The sequence below is a fragment of the Hyalella azteca genome, unplaced genomic scaffold (assembly GCF_000764305.2).
Source record: "Hyalella azteca isolate HAZT.00-mixed unplaced genomic scaffold, Hazt_2.0.2 contig15744, whole genome shotgun sequence".
Lineage (NCBI taxonomy): Eukaryota > Metazoa > Arthropoda > Malacostraca > Amphipoda > Hyalellidae > Hyalella > Hyalella azteca.
This window is the reverse complement of record NW_025945584.1, coordinates 25,852-48,987: the sequence shown is the minus strand read 5'-3', so window position 1 is coordinate 48,987 and position 23,136 is coordinate 25,852. Positions and strand designations below refer to the sequence as shown.

At 34.7% G+C, this 23,136-nt stretch overlaps 2 protein-coding genes across 2 annotated transcripts; one reads left to right on the top strand and one right to left on the bottom strand.

Moving 5' to 3' along the window:
• Positions 1 to 7,437: 7,437 nt before the first annotated feature.
• Positions 7,438 to 9,847, bottom strand: LOC108665223 (cuticle protein 65-like). The gene is made up of 2 exons (XM_018151957.2): positions 9,791 to 9,847; positions 7,438 to 8,661 (listed from the first exon to the last, which is right to left on the bottom strand). The coding sequence occupies exons 1-2, from the start codon at positions 9,800 to 9,802 to the stop codon at positions 8,281 to 8,283; spliced, it is 393 nt and encodes a 130-aa protein (XP_018007446.1). The 5' UTR covers positions 9,803 to 9,847; the 3' UTR covers positions 7,438 to 8,280.
• A 9,166-nt stretch (positions 9,848 to 19,013) lies between these two features.
• LOC108665226 (ctenidin-3) lies at positions 19,014 to 22,892 on the top strand. Its single transcript, XM_018151959.2, has 2 exons — positions 19,014 to 19,091; positions 22,131 to 22,892. Exons 1-2 carry the CDS (start codon positions 19,083 to 19,085, stop codon positions 22,824 to 22,826), a joined length of 705 nt encoding a protein of 234 aa, XP_018007448.1. The 5' UTR covers positions 19,014 to 19,082; the 3' UTR covers positions 22,827 to 22,892.
• Positions 22,893 to 23,136: the final 244 nt, after the last annotated feature.

The window sequence follows — 23,136 nt, the reverse complement described above, 5'->3', positions numbered from 1 at the left end:
TGTAGTAAAATTCTTCATAACATAGATGATAGTGACGCATATTGTTAAATAGATGAGCGTACGATAAACGATTATGAAAGCCAATACGAACTTTTTTATTTTCGAATTATAATTCAATTATTCAATTATTATTCAGTAGTATTACGATATTCGACTAATTAATGCATATTTATGAATATTAATTAATAATAATTATTATGTTCAATAATTATTATATTATTATTAATTTTAGTGCAGCAACTTCATCAGAACGGCAATTGAGAATCTGCCTCGATCACAGATGCAGCGCTCCGTCTGTACCCGCTCATAAAATATTTCGAAATCCGGAATAGTGTTTTATGTTTTCTATTACATCATGTACAAACTTCAACTACGGCGTTTTTCGATCTTGCAGGTCTACTAAATCTTGTTATATCTAATAAAGGGACATTTTTTTCGTATCGAATCATATCATATACCTCGCCATTGGAAACCCAAATTATTTCTTTGCACGCCATTTTAACGATAAATCGGTTAATAGCTATGTGTTATAAGCACTATGCATCTAGGACAGCCCTAGCTAGTTTCTCGAGTCGTTATCTTGTTAAAGCAGAAAATTTGTTTCGGTTTCTATTAAGGGAATAAACTGGCATAGCTCAGCGAAGGCAGCCAGTCATTTTTTGAGTCTCATTGGATGACAGGATCAAATGCTAACATTGTATGGCACACCTGACCTCTCTAAATTAATATTTGAAATAGAAATGTTTGTTTTTTGACCAAGTTTCGTGTTTTGATAATGATGGGTTCCTGTCTCAACGTCTATATAGGTGAGAATGGCTTGAGCAACCGTTTAACAAATTTAATAGAAATTGTGTAATATATCATGAAAGTTAAAAAAAGTAAAACGTGACATCGGAAAATAAGATCACTGTAGGTTGAGTGACTTCCATGTAGCTGCCAATTGAACAAATGTACTAAGTATTTCAATGCTAAGATAAGGATATATTTCTTTCTTATTAGAATGAAGCTTAGAGAGTATTCAGAAGTCATGAGTTCTTCTAAAATTAGTAACAGAAAGTGAGTCATGCGGTATTCAGTTTGGCCTTTATACAGCGAGCTTAAATTGGGTTTTCAGGTCCAGGTTTGAGTGAGACCTGCACTGAACACGTTTGGTTCCAGCGGAGCTACTTCTATTTAAGTCAGATATATGGATTAATTAAAAAAAAATAAATAGGAACGAAAGGAAGTTCTCATTATCGTACCGCCTCACTGAATAGATACATTCATTAATTAGAATTTATACACAAACCGTTACAACCTAAAGGCGATATATGAAGAATAATCTTCATATGAATAATAATATTAATGAACAATGATCTTCTATGAATAATAATCTTTTTTTTCAGGAGCAACTAATTTATCGAAGCCTATAGGTCATCGCTGAACTATGATGTCGGCACCATATCAGCTCCCACGATGTGATATGATCCTTTCCTTTGATCACGATGCATTTACAGCTATTAGTTATAACTACGGATTATTGCATATATTAGTAAAAATTGTGCTGATGTGAAATTTTCATGGGAGTACATTCAATTGTTTTAAAAATACACAGGTGATATGTAAGATTGATCAAAACATTACTCTTTTATAGGACATATTTTTGAGAACTCAGATAATCTAATTTAAATCTTTTGCAGAACGTTGAGAATGAACTCAATACATTGGTCAATTGATTGTCTGTGTTGCGAATCATTAGTATAGGGGTATGTAACATCGCCAAGTATTTGGATATTACTGCCATATCTTTTGTGTTGGTTTCCGCCGTGTTGTATATATCTACTCTTGATAATAAACTTGGAAAAAAATATCTATAATGACTCCTCAATGCTAATTGTGTTTTTAAGCAAAAAAATTGATGTCCAGTCTCAATTCCCGCCTCGAATTGTCTCGTAGGTTGATGCTGCTGAGTAACTTTAATCCTCTGTAGAAAAATTCCATGCTGCATTTGTAATTTATCTCCGAATGCTTTCTTATATAACATTAATGATTTTTATGATTTTTTTTTACCAATTCACAATTACACCGGAAACACAAAATGAAGCAACAAAAGAAAATTTTATCGTCTTATTTACGAGTTTTGCAGATTTTTTCCATAATTGAATTTAATGACAGCGCAGAAATTTTACATAAAAAATAAATCTCCATAAACGTTTTTATATCGAGAGAAAACAATTGTTATTTGAGCATCAATTTTACTATTCATCTGAATCACTCCTTTCAATTCTTCATGATGACCAGATTATTTTACACCAGAGTAGTAAGTTCATCAATATTAAGAAGATATGATTAGAGCCCTAAACTTTAGGGCATTACAAATAAGGTTATTCTAAGTTCAGGCAAGGGACTCGTTGGTGGTGAAGCCGAGCTTATTGGACGCAATATGATAATTATTTTTTTGCATTGGATTCGAGTGGATATTGAATTCTAAATTCATGCCATTATTAATGTATTGGAAGATTTTCGAATGGTTCTGATATTATTCCGAATTAAAAGAAAGTATTTGCTCTGCGATGCTCGAATTATTACACCATAAGAAGAATTAGGAAAATTTCGTGATGCTCTGCCTAGAATTATTCCAACTTACAAATCGAGATGAGCCAAAATATTTTCACACGTTGCTAAGCAGTTCTAGAAGCCCAAAAATGTACACGTGTTGCTTTGAAAGCATGTAGACTCAAACTTCTGCACGTTTTGCTAAGCAAACAGAGAAGATCAAAAGTTTGAAGGCGTTACTTTGCATCGAAATTAGCCCAAATTTTGTGCACGCGTTGCTAAGCAATTATAGAAGCCTAAGCATTTGCACGTATTGCTTAGCAAGCATGTAAACTCAAACGTTTGCTCAACAAGAAGCTGGCAGGTTTGCAGTCTTGCAGACACACAACTTCTCCTGACCTTGCGATGAGAGTTTCAAGTCTTAGGAGCAACCACGTCCAGTTTTTACCACAATTCACTTTCTAACGCAGTAAGGCCAAAATCTGAAAAAATACACGGCTGACCGAAATAATCCATAGGCAAACTCTGCTTGAAATTAAGAGCGATTCATCGGTGGCTAATGGATGGCCATCCCTAGATAGAGTATATTTTTATTCATGCAGGCAGCTTTCCAACACCTAAAAGTTTGTGTAAAGCATCTAAAAATTCAGGTAGGAATCACATTCTAAAAATGTAGGTCGCACGCGTGTGCTTAGGAGGATTATAATTGACTTACAGTTCTGTCTGAAACAGCATTGCCTCAATGATGATTTTACTAAGTCAGAAATTTTTTATATGAAAGTATTAATAATTATTTATTTTGAAATGAACGTGCATTTACTTGCGGCTATTTGATCAGCTTGGATTAAACGCTTCATTACTTTTACTTACTTCAGCTCTGTGGTTTCAAAATTTTTTATATAATTTAGCTATAACAGAAGCAATGCCTGGAATTTGGTACACATTAATTTTCAATCATACGAGTGCGAGGTAAAAATTTTCGAAACAAGAATATAGGGATAATGTACTTTTTTGGTAAATTGATAAGGTTGAAAGCAAAAATCAACTATCAGTTTAAACGGTGAAAAAAACAGTCATTGAGAGGGGAAAATGTTCAATAAATAGAAAAAATAGTTTTATCTATAGCTAGACCATTTGAGTGATTTATGTTATAGAGTTACACTAAATTATTTGCAAACATTAGAAACTAATTTACATTATATTTAATTACATTATTGCGAGAACGATTAGAAACAATCATATATGATTAATATGATACCTATCTATGCCTTAATCATTTACCAACCGCAAGCATGCGAAATATGTTATTATGTGCGGTATAATTTGTTCTTACTAAGTTACTTATAATATTTATACCTACGTGTGAGCTTCCATATGTCATTATATCACACTTAAAAATTAATTTCCATGATATTAAAATGATTTAGAACAATAGAACAAAAATCCTGTAATATCGAACTTTTATGACCTACTTTACAGTTTAATATACTCGTAATTTCGAAAAATTGATTAGCGTTCGATCTTTGACATACAAGCACATAACAAAATACGAATGTCTCCCACAAAATCCATCATTGCATTTCTCCGTTTTCTTTGACATGTGAATTTTTCTTCCTTTCCCCACAACTCAAGAGGAGGCTTCGCATGTAAGCCTTTAATAATTATTGTATGTTTAATTCTTTTGCAGCAAAGATGGACGATGTTGTAGTAGAACAAGAATTTTGGGGGAGTAATGGCGTTTCGTTGATTTGTAATATTGCCATTCCTTAATAACACACATGGAAGTTAGGTTTATTTTATTTAAATCACAGACTTGAGATGATCTTCGTGTGCACAAGTGTTATCCTAATAATTTGTATGTTCAAGATATCAATCCCTTATTCCAATTTGCGCATATACCTCATCAATAATATTGAATTCGATGATCTCTATCATTTCTCTGCTGCCCACAACTTATCAAATGAGCCCAATAATATCTAACCTTATCGTTGTTGCGCTAACCTCTTCAAACCTCTTTAAGCGCGATAATATCTACCTCTATTTTTGCAGCTTATCCTTAATCTACGTGAGTAATCCCGATGATTAGAATTTCAGATGTGGGTATAATGTTTTTTCTTCGCACTGGCAGTATAAAATTTACACCATTCACTTGAAATTTATACCATTCTAATTTTCGGGTTCTTTTTCTCTGGTTATTTATCATAATAATACTTGTTAACTAGGATCAATAAATCAACAAACTTTACAATCACTAGTAAGTTAATGGGAACCAAATATTTCCGGGTTCCACAAGTTCTTAATAGATCAGAAAAGTCGACGATTAATTATCGAAGTAAAGCCTTGATTCCTAGTTCGTATCATGCGTAAAATTTTTTTCGTGGAATAGTAGGGTAACACGGGGCAGCGAGCCCACTGCGGGTCATGGGCCCATAGCGGGTTTCTCGCTAAGTATGGCAGATATTGGTCCGTGTTCTCTACCGCCGGTTATAATATAATATAATATAACTGTGTACGCTTTGAATAGGCCTTGTTCTCCTTCAATCGAATTTTAACCGCAGGACCACCTTGCCATTTTGACCAGATTTTTCACGACTCGTGATATCGCGTTTCGAACCCTCGACTCGCTGCTCCGATCCGAACCACTCGGCTTGACAAAAGATTTGACACAAGCAAGTTGGTAAATTTTTCCATAATATTTTGTGCAAATACCCAGTTGAATGTCAGGTAAAGTTTCCGAATGTTAAATGCTGATTAAATTTGGTCCTGAAATATTTTGAAAATTTTTTCCATCCAAGAAACGTAAGGGTTATGATAAATTTTAATTTCAAAATAAGCGCTGCTAATAAGCTAATAAACCCAGCCCAAAGCAATTTACCCAATTAGTCATTAATATAACATCCTTTCATGATATTATTAGGTTCTAAGATGAATTTAATTACTTTTTGAATTAATAAATTAATAAAGAAATTTTTTAAAATGGTATCTCCTGATCACAAAAGTCGATTAAAGGAAGATTAATTAAGACTATTAACTATTAACAAAGACGAAAAAGCAGCCGCTACGTGTACTTAAGCGAGTTTTAATAACACAGCCAATAGGCAGATTAAAGGGATTGAGACGTTGGTCAGATTGATTTATAATGATAAGAAAACATCATTTGTTAAAGGCTGACAACAAGAACGATAGATTTGTGCAAAGTATTTGTGCAAAACATCTTCGCTCTTTAAGCTTATTCACACGCTAGGAAACTAGTTCTCAAGTTTGCAATGAACACAAACGATATCATAATTTATAATATTATTGAAAATGCGCCATAATATACTCACATTATGCATATTAAAGTTTTTTTTTCTAAATAACGTCTAATGGTCATAATAATGTGCATTATAGCAAATACCACCACTTCAAGGATCATTTTGCGAAGCTAAATAATGTTTTTCATCAGTAAAATGGGTTACTGTTAACTAATTAAGGTTAATACGATGCCAGAATAATGCAACAGGTTTCCATTTGGTTTAGCGTTGGATTCCTAAATTTAATATAAATGGGAATATGATTTCTCTTCCGCACATATGCAAAAATTAGATATATATTTTTATTTAATTCACTGTCTTCATTTGAGAACCCTTAACTTTGACGTTGTTCCTTTGAAGTGATGTAGCCTTTGGCATAATAGAACTTACAACTAATTACTGTAAGCATACATAGAAATTGTCTCATTATTAATGGAAAGCAGATTACAAGCGCCTCATAATATGCCCACGTCAAGGGAAGAGCCCACACTTCCAGTTTCCTGTAATTAACATATCATGATTTTTTGGTCTTCTTTAATGAGCAGGCCAGCTTGCCGACAAGAGAAAAACCGCATGCTTCATAACGGCTGGAAAAAATAGCCTCTTTAAAAATATGTTCAAGTGGAAAAAAAAGACTTCGTTTACTGCTCTGAGCTAATTTCCCAGAGCGTCACTTTGTTATTCAAGCTAATTAATTCTAAGTAATTAATTTATCAAAGTAATTCCATCTAATTAAGGTTTTTGTGAGTGGCTTTAGCGTTGAGAGGGTCGTTAACACGCGCAGGTGCAGAAAAAATAGCTGCTTTTTTAATGCCATGACCTTTATAGGACTCTTTTATTGTTGCTTTGAAGTTTAGAGTGCTGATACATGATTAATAATTTTGTTTGCTTTGCTTATTACAACTTGACTCGAAATTTGATATTAATATAATTTCTGACGAATTTCCCGCTAGCAGTCGATTTTAGTAAAAATAACCCTTACCATAGAGGTTCACAGTTGAACTGAACCCATGGTATGTTACGGGTCAGAAGCAATCGATGATCGCGAGAACCGACGGTTCAGTACAGTCGATTGTTCACTGTCACAGAGAACCGACTGTTCAGTTGTTATTAAAGACAATGGGAAGTCCTCAATTCACTTGCTATGCGACGAACGGTAACTAAACGACTGATTTTCGAAACAGTAGTTTCCGAAAATCTTAAAATTGGACCAAATGGAATAGGCTTCTGAGTGAGTGAGTGTCGCACCCAAGTTGGCTCCATAATCAAGAAATTATTTGCATATATAATTCCGTTTATTCAAACTAAGGACTGCTATAAGCGGTCAATCCTAAGCCAAGTGGAATGAATATAAAATCCAAGTGCATGTGCGACTTGACTTAATTGAACAAAATCAAAACAGAGCTATAACTGATAATATGCTAATAAGAGTAACAGCATGGGTATGATTATAAGTTTACATTTCCGATTAATAATTGTTATTATTAGCCATATTTTATGTTTTATAATATTAACATCTGGTATTATTATAAAAAAATGATTATTTTACTGGAGTTCGGAAATAAAGTCTATCAAAATCAGTGGGCGTATGGATCAGTTAAACAAGGAGTAAATGATAACATTTTATTGTATAAAAGTAGGTACAGTTCGTTGACTCGATCGCACAAATCGAGTTTCGTTTTCTCGACCGAACATGTGCGAGTTTCGTACGACTCGTTCGAGCAGATAAAAAAATTCGGTTCACACGCACTGGAGTCGAACAAACTTGAAGTTAGTGAACTAGGCGTTGACAAGAACAAGAACTTAATCTGTACTCTAAGCGGCAGGTTACGGTAAACCAATTTGAGAAACTTGCCTATTTTCACGGCTAAATTTTGATTGTCTATGTTTTTTTTTATTGAGAAACATAGTTTGATTTTTTCCGCGTAACACGAAGTAAAACCATTTCTGATAGAAATTCACGAAAACTAAGAAACTTGGTACTTAAATCCCCCAATTAAATCAGAAATACCCGCCTGCCGCTATAGGTATCGACCAGACTTAACGTGTGGACGCGGCGTAACAGAAGAATAAGGTGAAAAACATCGGTGCTGAGAGTCGGTTGCAATACCCTCGCTAATAATAACAAAATATCATTAACAACAAAGGTAAAGCTCCCATTAAGTAAATATGCAATGAATTCATCGATAAAAAAGGGGAAACGGTAATTAACAACTAAAGTGACTTTCAATATTAGTGATTCGTAAACGTGTGGATGATTAAAAAATTTTCAGGGTGCTGTTCTGGGATCATGTTCTGGGATAGATGCAGAAATCTCTTCAAAAACAAAAAAAAAAAACTTCATACGTGTTTTTAGAATTAAAAATAAATTGTTCATGATTGAAGGAAATAAATCAGCGTATTGCTAATGAAATTGTGACTTTCCTTAATACTTATAAACTTTTGCTGCTGTTCACCAGTCGTGCAAATCACCGCCGAAACCTCCACCGAAACCGTGACCGAAATCGTGCCCCTTAACATGCACGGGCACCTTGACGGGCACGGGCACAGCGACCTTCTTGATGACGGGCACGTGGACGTGTTTCACGACAGGAACGGGCACGTGCACGTGATGTACAACTGGGTATGGCTGGGGTACGGGTACGGGGTGAGGTACGGGGTGGGGCACCGGGAAAGGGGCGGGCACATGGTGGGGGATGAGTACCCCAATACCGATACCATGGCCACCACGGTAATATCCGCCACCTTTGCCCTTACCGCCGCCGTATCCGCCGTAACCGCCGCCGCCTCCTGCCGCCGCCAGCGACACGGAAACCGCCAAGATGATGGAGAGCTATGCAAAAAAAGGAAAAAAATACGCTTTTAAAAGGTATTCATGCATTTTGATCCATTCGAATGGAACAAAATATTTAAAATGAAATTTAAAAAACAATAACGAAGATACGCTTTTCTCCTATGCACGTTGCTGATATTTTACATAGGATACGAACATTACGTAAATAAGCAACAATCTTTTAATTCGATTAATTTAAATGTGAATATAAATGTGTGCTAGAGTTAACAAGAATACTGAAGTGAGTGGAACTTACTTGAAAAAAGTTTCAATATAGATTTTATAAGTTGACCAATTCCCCTAAAGTTTGCTCGCTCAATTTAGAATCATATTCTCAATTTAATCCAAAACTTCATGCTTTACCGGACCGATTTCAAGGAAAAATATCTTCAATAGATTCAATGGTAGCCATCATTTGTGATAATATTTATCATAGTGGTATATATTCAAGCAATTTTCATCGCTATTTTCGAAAATCATTGAGAAGGTGAGAGAATATTTTATCTACTTACAAATAACTTAAATTTCAATCTTGTACCGAATAATTGTTGGTTTTGAAATTGAAAGATAGAATTAAATCTACGCTCAGATTTTCGACCCGGGGTGACAGTGATTTTTTTAAATTTTACAGGAATGTGAGCAATTTACGGTAATAAATCTTTAAAAAAATTCTAACATCTTATCAAGATATGGGTTTGGATATGAAAGTTTTTTGTAACATTTCTGGCTTCGTGTATATAATTAATATAATATAATTAATTTTCGTCCATTTTTCACCATAATATTCTATCTGAATAATATTGTCATTTGAATGGACCCTGGATATGGTTCTCATTCACTGTACAAATAGATACAAGATGCATTTATGAATCAAGTTCCTTGTGCAAACGCTATTCTGAACCAAGAAATAAGTTGATTTTAAGAGGTCGATCACAATTCGCAATATTGGAATAACATTCTTGTGATTAGTTTTATATTGTCCATTATTTCGATGAGCCAATTTTTTTCATTTATCACTATAAAAACTGCTTATTTTAAAATTTGAACAGAAAAACGATTTTCCTCTATGTTAAAACAATAACTCCGGCAATAGTAAAATTTCCCATTATTTTCACACGAGTTTACTCACAGTAGTTTTCATTGTAGCTGAAGGAGATGCAGAGCTGAAGCTGAAACCACCGTGATCGTTCTGAAGTTCAAGTGTAGGATTCCCTCTTTTATACATGTGAAAACCGAACAAAAACACATTGACCTTGCAAGCCGGCTTCTCGGGTTGGTACAGCAACCTGGCATAACCTCAGTTAACCTCGCTCCAAGAACCTGGGTGAAGTCGAGATTCAGGGCCAACTTGTGAAGTAAATGATAAGAATGCAAGGGCATGTTGTGGCCTCAGCCTCTCTACAACATTTATGAATGTTACCTTTCATTGGGTAGCATGTGTTGTCCTTATTGACTAAAACAAGCAAACATTGCGTACAAGAGGAGTACTTCTATCCAATTAATCTTTTGATTTACAGGTTAATATCATTCATCAGACATAGCATTCTAATGTCAATACAAAAAAATATATTTTCGATCATATAAATTTAAAAAATTCGCGTTGCATGGACAAATGATCGAATTTTCACGACCATCATTCAACTCAGCATGTCTGCATTTTCCAGGATGTGATTAAGTGAAATGTTATATAATGCTTAGCGAAGTGCAAATTTGAGTTATCTATACATGGTTTTTCCTAATTCCTAGAATATAAATTTATTTTATTTATTTTCAGTTATTAATTAACGTTGAAATTTATTCAGTCTATATTTCATTATCATTTCCTCGGCATCTTCGCTAAAGATAAATTAGCATCACGAGATAAATTTATACTTACAACCGGTTAATAAGGAACTGTTGATTGCCTCTCGATTATCATACGCGTTGAAATATATTATTAAGAGTAATAAATGTTAGAAGCAAAAATTAAACAGAAAAGAAATCAGACAACAATATGAGTTAACCTAGGGAATCGTTCATTTTGTTTTGACGTATTTTTAATCAACATGCCTTCGTTCTAACTCCATATTATAATTTATGCATGAAAAGATGAAAGATGGGTTTATAATATTTACAATTTAATTTTTATTTAATGTTACATGTATCCTTCATGCCCAAGAATGAAATTAGTAACTTTTTATGCATCACATATTAACTGACATGATTCATTGTATATTGACTATTTCATTCTTTTTTATGTGGTTTTATCAAAGAGGAATACTTCGAATGAAAATTCAATTAACCTCGTGTCTTAGCAAGGAAATATTTTGAGTATCTTAGCAAAGTAAAATCACATTGAATATCTTAGCGAAGTAATTTCACAATGAATGTCTTAGCGAAGTAAAATCACATTGAATGTCTTAGCGAAGTAATTTCACAATGAATGTCTTAGCGAAGTAATTTCACAATGAATGTCTTAGCGAAGTAAAATCGTATAAGTCTCAAAGGTTCCTACAGAAAAATGTCGCTTCTTTCATTAATTAATGGAGATTCGAAGCGGAAATGTACTTGTCATGCCATTTTTCTGATGTTTGAACAGCAATTTCATTGCGAGTTCAATGTGGATATTAACAGACAAGTCGAGATCAAATTAAAAAGTCATATGATCATTTATTTTAATGAATTGCTAGAAAAATTACCACACATTGTGATTGCACCAAACAATTATTATACATACCATTCCAATACTCAAATAACGAATAATTACATTTGGATTGCATGAAATTTCTGACCAGCAATTTAAAACCTTAGAACCTTCAAACGGAGACATCACTTTTTCAGCTAACTTGCAGAAAAAGTTTACAAGTTCGCGTTACGCAACACGTTCGATTTTTCAATAATCTTGGTTGCGTCACTGCACTGCGTAACCGACACGCGCGTGATCAGGTTTAAAGGTCCCGCTGTTCATAAATCAAAGTAACGGTGTGTTCATTTTAATCGTTTCCGTGTAACATTGAGAGATTTAATTGATACTCTTATCATACGGAATCTTCGTGGATTTCTTTATTGCTATTATTTATAATATTAATATTATACATATTATTTACAACCAAAACCTGAATAGCTGAAGACCAAGCTAGCTCATCTTGGATAAAGCATGCGTTTTTCAATTCATACGTGATTTTCTGTAAGCAAGTAGCTATATATACTTAATTATATAGGGAGAGCTGCTATGTTATTATGTTACTATTATGTTACTAATAGTCATTTAAAATTCTTTATTGCAACGAAATAGTTAAAGAAATTTAACGAAGGTTCATAAGAAAATTTTTGAAACCTCTTAGATAGTTGAAAATTACTGTATTGAAAAAAATGGGAACTTGGGAATTAATGTCAAATTATTATATACGATACATGAGTAGGTGATTGACGCGTTGAATAAATCTCAAAATATTATTCAATTTTTTTAGCGATAAAATTTTTATATATTTCAACACAGACTGCCAAGCTTATTCCAAGCTGCAAGCTCTCGGTGAGCTTGTCAAGACGGCTGCAAGAAAACGTCAGTGGCGAATAAAGATAAATTTACGTAATTAATGCGTAATTTTAATTTAATTTTCATTTAATGCGTAACTAAAGCAGCGACGCAGAAAGATCAACTTACTTGATGTCTTTTAATACCAGACCCATTCTAGTTTTACGGGACATCACATTTAATGTGTAACTCGAGCATGCTTAGACTTTAAGACATACAGCGCTACGGCTTTAGACAGCTGACTTCGAAGATAACTTAACTATGCCCCCTGAGTGCTTATCAACAGAGAGGAAAATGGAGCGTATATTAGTTCATATTCTGTGCCGGCCTCTACCATGTATCTTCTTGGGATGAGGTACGATGGAGACAATATTCAGTTAATGCTGTCCACTGTCTAACGGATTATTCCATGAATAATCCGTCGAAAATCCTAAAATTTTAATAAAATCCTAAGCAGTCGAAAATCTTAAAATTTGACTGAACATATAAAATTCGGTTTCAAAAATTTACAGTTTTTCATTATTAACGACATTTTTTGATCAGTGGTTGCCCCTCTTGTTCTTCATCATTTCCACAATACCAAGGCATTTGCTTCAATTTGCTCCCAGATCGCGTAGAAATCAGAAAATGAAGCACAGTCTTAACATAGTTTACCCCAGCACACTCAGCCTCATCACAGTTCATCCCATTTCAAATCACCCGAACATAGTTTACCCCAACACACTCAGTCCCATCACACTTCATTCCAACTCAAATCACCGAACATAGTTTACCATAAACACTCTCAGTCCTATCCCAGTTCTCCCCAACTCAATTCACCCAAACATAGTTTACCTCAGCACACTCAGCCCCATCACAGTTCATCCCATTTCAAATCACCCGAACATAATATACCCCAACACACTCAGCCCTATCACACTTCATTCCAACACATCAACCCAAATAGATCACCCCCACACGCTTCTTTCCAACACTGTTCACTAACAACACAGACAGTTCACCCCTACACTGTTCACCCCAAATACAGTCCTTCCGGTATAGCTCAGCTCAACACTGTTCTTCCCAACACAGTTCACCGCAGTACAGTTCACCTCAACATAGTTCACCCCAACATACTTCCCCGTAACACTCCACAACTCATCGCAGCACACCTCAATTGTTGATTTTAGCTTAAGGAATTAGCGACTCAGTTCCAGGCGAACTCACCAGGCCAAGATTGCCACAAGGCTGCAGCAATCCAACAGCATTGCTGGATTGTCACAGGGCTGTAGCAATCCAATAGCATTAAAGGATTGCCCCAAGGCTTCAGCAGTCCAACAGCTTTGCCGGATTGCCACAAGACTGCAGCAATCCAACAGCATTGCAGAATTGCCTCAAGGCTTCAGCAATCCCACGGAACAAATTCTATGTGCTGGGAATACAGGCAATATTTATGTGCTTAGATTGCGGATAGTTTTTCATATTTTTTCGCTTGCATATCAACCAAAGAACAATATAAGAGTGAAAAATATCAAATAACTCGTGAATAGTCATTTTGAAATTTGCAGTTAAATCTTGGATTAAGGTTCAACCATGACAAAGCATATATATAAATATAAATTTTCTATTCTGCCACGTATTAACGCTACAGTTATTACGCTCATTATTTAGATTTTCTAAACTTTTTATTTATAACTCGAGTGCCCTGGAATTAGCAAATAAATTTAATTTATGAATAAGGAAAATAACTTGAAAATATTAATTTTCTATGAATAAATAAATAGATTCTATAATGGATTAGTTAAATTCATAGATTTGGATTTTCTAATACGTGTTTTATTGCTAATACAGCCGTTACATTTCAATGATGATTATATCAAACTTCGTGAAATAAGTCTTGTAGCAACGGCAGATTAGAACAAATAAATAATTGAGAATTGCTCTAGCCAAAATTGAAAGCTTTGTTTGAGGCAACAAAGAAAGAAATTCCCTAAAGTCCGGATATTCCTTAAAAGCGTTCTGTTGTGGCTAATTATTCCAGGAAACGATGGCGGCATCAATGCAATATGAAAGTTTTTAAATAAAAGATTATTAAATTTTGGAATAAAATTATTATTTGGAGTGGGCAATTTTGTTGTGTGTTTCAACGTTTTTTACTTCTGAAGGATAAAATTTGTGTGATTACCCGAAGCGAGCTAAAAAAATGACATCATAAGCGGCGAAATTGTGCAACATTAAGAGATTTATTTAGATTCGTTCTTCAGAAATGGAAAAGGATGCGTTGTAAAAATTGAAATATCTAGCGAAAAGTTTATTCAATATTATAGCTTTTAGCGGAAATTTTACAAAAAAATGGGATTGTTTACTGTGATGATTAACAATTGCAATATGAATACTGATGGGAAAATATTTGATGAAGACGATCAGTCACTCCTAAATGATGATCAGTCACTCCAATTAAAAAAAGCATCTTATCGAGAAGGTCATGTATCCAATAAACATTTCTAAATAAGGTCGCATTGAAATAAGGAAGGTTGTTCAAACTTCTCCATAGATAAAATGTGATCATCAGACTATAACTACTGTTTATACTGGTAATGGCTAGCACAACAGAGGTTTTCGAATATTAAACGTAGCAATTAACTCATTACTAAAATATCTTAATAAATAGATATTGACGCAACACACATAAATACTGAAATTTAGTCATGATCAAATTAAATTGTCAAAATGAATTAAACCCCTCAAAATTGTAGTAAAGTTCAATCAATTTTGCATTACAATGAAAAAGGATGTTCAGCCGCTTTCCACTTTCAATTGGGCTGCACCTCTTGACAAGAAGCGAGCCTCTTTGCCACCATTGAGGCTCCCATGCATAGCAGCTAACGACGTGCAGTCACTGCATTACCCACGTTGATTGTAGATAATTAAATTTTCGGGAACAAGAAACGAATTGTCTGAATTTTGTAGAGCTACCACCAGCACCGTCTCTATTATAACTTTCACATGAAACAATTGATGGGTGCTCTAAGATAAACTCAAATTCCTAATTATTACTTAAATATCCCAAGGCTTTTAATCATAGGATATTTCTAATCGCAATTTTCGTTCGATCGTAAAATAAAAAAAAATACAGTATAACTCGTAATGGTCTTTTACTTTCATAAGTTAAGTCTCAGATAGAGATGACACTAAAATAAATAGTATCTCGAAAATAGTAGCTCGAGACTCATAGTTGAAATATTTCAGAATATCTTAAACACCTTAAAAATTACGAAATTACTGTTATCGTCTGGGTAAAATAGCTTATTAGTTACAATATGTAAAAATACAGATAATCTAATTTTGACTTCTTGCTGAAGTAATTTTAACTAAACCTCTTTTTGAAAGTCAGACTTCAAATTTCAGCCATAAGATCGGTAGCCGCCTATCGCACTTTGATGATTATACTTGTATAATCCTCTTCAATTAATACAATACTTTCACACAGAGATTCATCCCCTGACTTTCGTTTAATTCTCAAATTGCAGTGGATGTTGCAACCACAATATTTATTCTTTACATTTTAAATTTCTTGGGCATGACAGCTGCGTTACGGCTTAGCTCTTGCAGCGTCAACTGTTCGAGCTGTGATGCAGAATTGCCCATCGCTGCTGCATATTGTGCAACAGTGGAGCATTAAAAAAGAGATGTACAACATATCATGTCATTTCAATTTCGCAGCAGAGAATATGCCCTCAAGCTGACATATAGAAGTATAATTATCGATATTTTTCAAAATGGTTTACATGTCATTTTAATCTCATCTACAATCGCAACACTGAATGTGCCCTTAGGTGGACCTCAAAGAGTGAACATATATTTATTGTTTTAAGCAGGTTTCATTAAAGACCAGAGAATTTGTTTTATCGACAATTTTCTTAATAGTTTTACATTTATTGAAACATATCGAACAATATTTTTCGTTTGCACTGGTAAATCGAAAATCAGGGTACCAGTGGATATATATATATATATATACATATTTACTAATGGCATTTCTTGAGTCTTGATATATATTCTTTATTATTCCGATAATAATAATTTCCACTATAATTTTATTTGGAACAAAAATCATCAAAATCCAGATGCAGCTGAAATAACGATAATCAATGAGGTACGTCTTGTGGCTTATTTCTTTAGGCAAAGAAAAAATCTTTCCTTTCTTAAAAAAAATTTTTGTTTCTTTTTTTCTAAAAAATCTTTTCATTTCTTGTTATAATATTCGTAGAGATATATAACGAGGATCTTATGTTATGGGCATATTGCCTCTGCAGCCGTGAGAGTGGCGTTCCGAACTGGCAAGCGTTGCTGGGTTAAGTAAGTGTATCTCGTGACGAGACGTGAACACATAGAACCCCTGAAGTCACCCGTGTATTTATGTATTTGTCTCGTAGGTTGATGCTGCTGAGTAACTTTAATCCTTACTTTACAAATAAGTACAAATCTGTAGAAAAATTCCATGCTGCATTTGTAATTTACCTCCGAATGCTTTCTTATATAACAATGATTAGATTTTTCCACATGAAATTTATATGATTTTTTGCCAATTCATTATTGCACATGAAACACAAAATGAAGCAACAAAAGAAAATTTTATCGTCTTATTTACGAGTTTTGCAGATTTTTTTTCATAATTGAATTTAATGACAGCGTAGAAATTTTCCATACAAAATAAGTCTCAATAAACATTTTCATATTGAGAGAGAACAATTCTTAATTAAGCATCAATTTTGCTATTCATCTGAATCACTCGTTTCAATTCTTCATGATGCCCAGATTATTTTACACTAGGGTAGTAAGTTCATTAATATAAAGAAGATATGATAAGAGCCCTAGGCCTTAGGGCATTACGAATAAGGTTAGGTTAGGTGGATAAGAATTTACGTATGAAACATGAAATTATTATTGTTCATGAAAATCTTTGACAAGTTTTGATATTTTTCCGAATGAAAACAAAGTGTATGCTATGCGATGCCTGAATTATTGCACATTTGAATGGACCCTGATATATATATAAGAGCTCTATAGACCTTAGGGAATTACGAATAAGGTTATTCTAAGTTCAGGCAAGGGACTCGTTGATGGTTAAGCCGAGCTTATTATACGCAATATGATAATTATTTTTGCATTATATTTAGTGGATAAAATTTCATGTATGAAACATGAAATTATTATTGTTCTTGAAAATCTTTGACAAGTTTTGATATTTTTCCGAATGAAAACAAAGTGTATGCTCTGCGATGCTCGAATTATTACACCATAAGAAGAATTAGGAAAATTTCGTGATGCTCTGCCTAGAATTATTCCAACTTACAAATCGAGATGAGCCAAAATATTTTCACACGTTGCTAAGCAGTTCTAGAAGCCCAAAAATGTACACGTGTTGCTTTGAAAGCATGTAGACTCAAACTTCTGCACGTTTTGCTAAGCAAACAGAGAAGATCAAAAGTTTGAAGGCGTTACTTTGCATCGAAATTAGCCCAAATTTTGTGCACGCGTTGCTAAGCAATTATAGAAGCCTAAGCANATTCTTTTGCAGCAAAGATGGACGATGTTGTAGTAGAACAAGAATTTTGGGGGAGTAATGGCGTTTCGTTGATTTGTAATATTGCCATTCCTTAATAACACACATGGAAGTTAGGTTTATTTTATTTAAATCACAGACTTGAGATGATCTTCGTGTGCACAAGTGTTATCCTAATAATTTGTATGTTCAAGATATCAATCCCTTATTCCAATTTGCGCATATACCTCATCAATAATATTGAATTCGATGATCTCTATCATTTCTCTGCTGCCCACAACTTATCAAATGAGCCCAATAATATCTAACCTTATCGTTGTTGCGCTAACCTCTTCAAACCTCTTTAAGCGCGATAATATCTACCTCTATTTTTGCAGCTTATCCTTAATCTACGTGAGTAATCCCGATGATTAGAATTTCAGATGTGGGTATAATGTTTTTTCTTCGCACTGGCAGTATAAAATTTACACCATTCACTTGAAATTTATACCATTCTAATTTTCGGGTTCTTTTTCTCTGGTTGTTTATCATAATAATACTTGTTAACTAGGATCAATAAATCAACAAACTTTACAATCTCTAGTAAGTTAATTGGAACCAAATATTTTCGGGTTCCACAAGTTCTAAATAGGTCAGAAAAGCAGACGATTAATTATATCGAAGAAAAGCCTTGATTCCTAGTTCATATCATGCGTAAAAGTTTTTTCGTGGAATAGTACGTATTACATTTTCTAGGTACCTATGTTATATATAAATAATATATAAAAATAATTTACTTAAATAAATATTATTACTCATTCCTTTCGCTAGATATAGTTTCGCTTTTGAAAGGAGACACCTCAAACATAATCGATTTATCAGGAGCTGCCTAAGGCCTTGTATAGTCTGAGCATGAATGGCTTGCTGTTTTTGTGTGTGTGTGATGTGCAGTTTCTGGGATGACGAAGACTTTTGGCTGAAGTCCAGACTGTGAATTTCAATGGAGATGTTCCGCATGGAAGGTCAGTTTTTGGTTCACGAAGTAACAGGTGCGTCCGAAACCAGAGAAAAGTTCTTAGACATTTGGCGTGGCATTCAAGAATCTTGAGCAATGGAGGGGCGGCGCGCGAGGTCGCTGGTTAGCAAAAAGCGGTTTTGCGCCCGGTCAGTTCGTTCCACGGTTCCCCTTTCGGTTTCGCCTAGCGGTTGAAACGATGTCAGATGTTGAGTTTTTTCGATGTTGTGGCCAGTAAAGGGTAAAATTATTGAGCAACAGGCAACCGGCTACTTCTTCTACGATGAAGCTTTCTATATAACCAACCTCTACTGGACTCTTGCACTTTAAAGTGAACGGAGACTCTCGAGCGAACAGCACGTCTCACAATGCAGTCTGTGAGTAGACGGGATATTCGTGCTTACATATTTCACTTCACGAGATGGAAACAAATTTCTAACCCCATAGATACGCATTTAATTTGGCCATGAATTATGAAGCCTTAGTTTTTGGTTGCCGAACCACTGGCCCGGCGCGGGATGAATCGGCAAAATTTTGCCAAAAAAACTTACCTCCTCCTGAGCGAATGAAAAACTGGATTCGGAATTACTTGCAACTTTTCTTACAATCTAGATTTAGATATGGGTAAAAAGATGTTCACGCGATGTCTGTATTTTATAAATTATCTTTTATATCCACTCACACAATGTGTGTTGGTTGCGATCTACTTCATAACCAATAAAACTATACAACTATGCAACGATATACAAGATTTATATATCGATACAAAATTGCTCATCGAGCTGACAAAAATAATCAGAATAATTTCATCAAGGAGTTATTATCTTCATGTCCTCGCTAGCAAAAGCTCAGCGAAAAGTGAAAATACTGTTCTTTCAATTAGACTTCTGATAATATTTCAAATGTTGAAATAAATATTTTAATTTCCAATTTATTGGAAATATGAATTTTTTCATTACTCACAATAATTCTAAACATCTGCCAAATGGCATTCACACCCAAAAATTTGCATATGGAAACTTTTTATAAATTTTCTATATAGTTTGACAATATAATATAGATTTCTGCTTGTATGTCATGTCTTACCACGCGATCAAATTGCGAATATATTCTCGTATATGTAATTTGAATGATGAAACATACTGAACTATTTTCGAAACTGTGGTAATTTTTGGCATGCATTAGCCCTGTGTTTCATCATTCCTATATCATTTGAGACCACATGAAACTATCTAAAATTGAGATTGCATGAAAACTTTATATACTCCTCTCGTCTATTTATACCACTTTAATTTGTTTTCGTACTGGGATTTTAAAATAGGTTCATCCAGGTTACTATTTGGCTTAAGTCTCTCAATGGATTTCTTGTAATAAGTGGCCTTGGGATGTTAATAAATACATAGATGAAAGCCGTTGCATAATATATATTTTGGCGAATATACACTTCTCATCTATTTATACCACTTTAATTTGTTTTCGTACTAGGATTTTAACATAGGTTCATCCAGTTTACTGTTTGGCTTATGTCTCTAAATAGATTTCTTGCAATAAGTGGCCTTAGGATGTTAATAAATACATAGATAAACGGCGTCGCGTAATATCTATTTTGGCGAACTGAATCCTGTAATTGGTTTTTGTATGAACTTGGTAGTGCCTTTAACTTTATTTATATAACTTTAGTCAGAAAAATTTGATTGAGGATAAATTATTTCCTGAAGACAAATCATCCACCCAGTTACGTTCAGCAACTTTTCATCGATACATTATTGTCTAATAATCTTCATATAAGTGTCACTGTTTTTTTTTATGAAAGGATGATATAAAAATTGAAATCAAAATTTAGGAATTGGTATGGATCAATTTGATCTAAACTCTGAAGGGTGGAGAATTTTTTTCATTTATGAAACTAGGTCGAGTTTGAGTTCGACGTTCTAAGAAAAATTTTACATTGAAAAGCTTTTCCATTTATTAGTAAATAATTAATATACACTACTCGTAATATATCAACGTGATTGGGGATAAAGGGATCTAAAATTACAGTGATAAACGTTGCTAGGCAACAACGGTCTAAGTAGCTGGTTCATTATCTAAAACTTGTAATCAAAGTCAAATTTCGTTTCATAATGAAGAAAATTGAACTATTCTCTTGCCCACCTAAGTTAAATCAAATCTCGTACTGGCTGGTTTTGCTCATGCTTAAAAGAGTACCACAATTATTTGTAATTTCGAGTACCAAATGCGCTTAAAACTGTGGCATAAAGTTTCCATGCCCGCCTATTTGAACTTTCAAACACAAAACTATTACTAATTGAGCCTTCACCCACCAAATGAATTGGTGGATTTATTGTTATTTTATCAAAAACATTATGCAGCTTTGTACCCTCACAAACATCACTAATCTTATCTTTGCTCTCATCCCCAATGTGGATGATGTGGATGATAGTCTTCGTACTATCATCCACAAAATTTTTCTTATTCCTGCCTCTATCCAAGTTAATATTAATGTTTGTGCCTTCATCCACAGCACTATTCCTATTCGTGCCCTCATCCACCAAACTATTTCTATTTGTGCCCTCATCCACAATACTATTTCTATTCGTGCCCTCATCCACAATACTATTTCTATTGCCCTCATCCACTATACTATTTCTATTCTTGCCCTCATCCACAAAACTATTTCTACTCGTGCCCTCATCCACTATACTATTTCTATTCGTGCCCTCATCCACTATACTATTTCTCCTCGTGCCCTCACCCACTATACTATTTCTACTCGTGCCCTCATCCACTAAACTATTTATATTCGTGCCCTCATCCACTATACATTCTACCGCGAGCTGCCAAATCCATTCTAGAGTGAAGGGTTGAAGCAGTGAAAGTAGAGGTTCCCATGAATGTTGCTGTCATAAAAAATCTTCATTCCACAGTTTATGTCGATCAGATTTTTTTTGTTTGTGAAAGGAGTTTGGCTGGAGTTGGAGGCTCAGAAAGTTAGGCCTGGTGATAATTATCTCAATTAAGTAATAAACCGGCACTGTCAATAAGCACATTATTTAATAAACGATTGCGAATAATACTCTTTATGTTAACTGTGAATCATTTCAAATGAAGTTAAACTGGAACCTGTTAGTTGTTGAGATGAAATGAATAGTTAATTGCAAATTCAATGCATGAAGTCATCAATAAAATGCTGAAAAACGCTGAATAATTCAATTTTCAATCAGCTGAGCTTCTTTTCCATCCGGCAGCTATAAATATTTTAATTTATCAATATACTCATACAATAATAATGTAATCATTATTTCGGTATTTAATTTCGTTTATTTAAAAATATTTAATTAATATATCAAATGTAATTTTTCCGTTATTATAATGCATAAGTAAATCAAGTTACTATTTGTTTTTATTTCGTTCAGGTGACGTGGATGATTCTTGCAGCGCTGGCGGCGCTCGCTAGCGCTGGTGGAGGAGGATACGGTGGATACGGTGGATACGGTGGATACGGCGGTTACGGTGGATATCCTGTGTTAGGTGGATATGGTGGTTTAGGGGGTGGATACGGCGGTTTGGGTGGATATGGTGGTTTAGGGGGACTCGGCGGATTAGGCGGATACGGCGGAATAGGTGGAGTAACCCTTTTAGGTGGATACGGTGGTGGTTATGGTGGATACGGTGGAGGTTATGGTGGATACGGTGGCGGAAAGGGTGGTTATGGTGGTGGAAAAGGTGGTGGCGGAAAGGGTGGTTATGGTGGCGGAAAAGGATATGGCGGAGGTAAGGGAGGCTATGGTGGCTACAGACACGGTGGATACGGAGAAGTCGTACCCATCATCGTACCACACCACGTGCCCGTGAGTGTGCCCGTACATTTCCCCGTGTACCACGGAGTGCCCGTACCAACCCCGTACAATGTGTACAAAGAAGTGCCCGTCGCTGTGGAAGTAATCAAACACGTCCCCGTCGAAGTGGTAAAGAAAGTAGAAGTGCCCGTTAAAGTGCCCGTGCACGTCTCCCACGACGTTTCCCACGTCACCTCTCACGTCACATCCCACGACGGTGGCCACGTAGAATCTAAAGGTAAAGGCAAAGGCAGTAGCTTCACAGGCTACTGAACGTCCCAATCTAAAGGTAAAGGCAAAGGCAGTAGCTTCACAGGCTACTGAACGGCCCAAATCAAACTCCGCCATTTCTAAGTCTTTGGTTACCCTGCATCGGGATGTGCAGTAGAACAAGTGAATATTTTCGATTGTACCATACTTGTAGCTCTAGTCTTTCATCTTTGTTATGCATATTACAACATGGATTAGGAATTTGAACCTTCATGATTGCCATTTTTTACATTTCTTAAGATTTTTTGTAAATGTTTATGTGGTTTTCATCAATTTGTCTATTATTATAAAAAAAATATAAGTTCCATGCTGT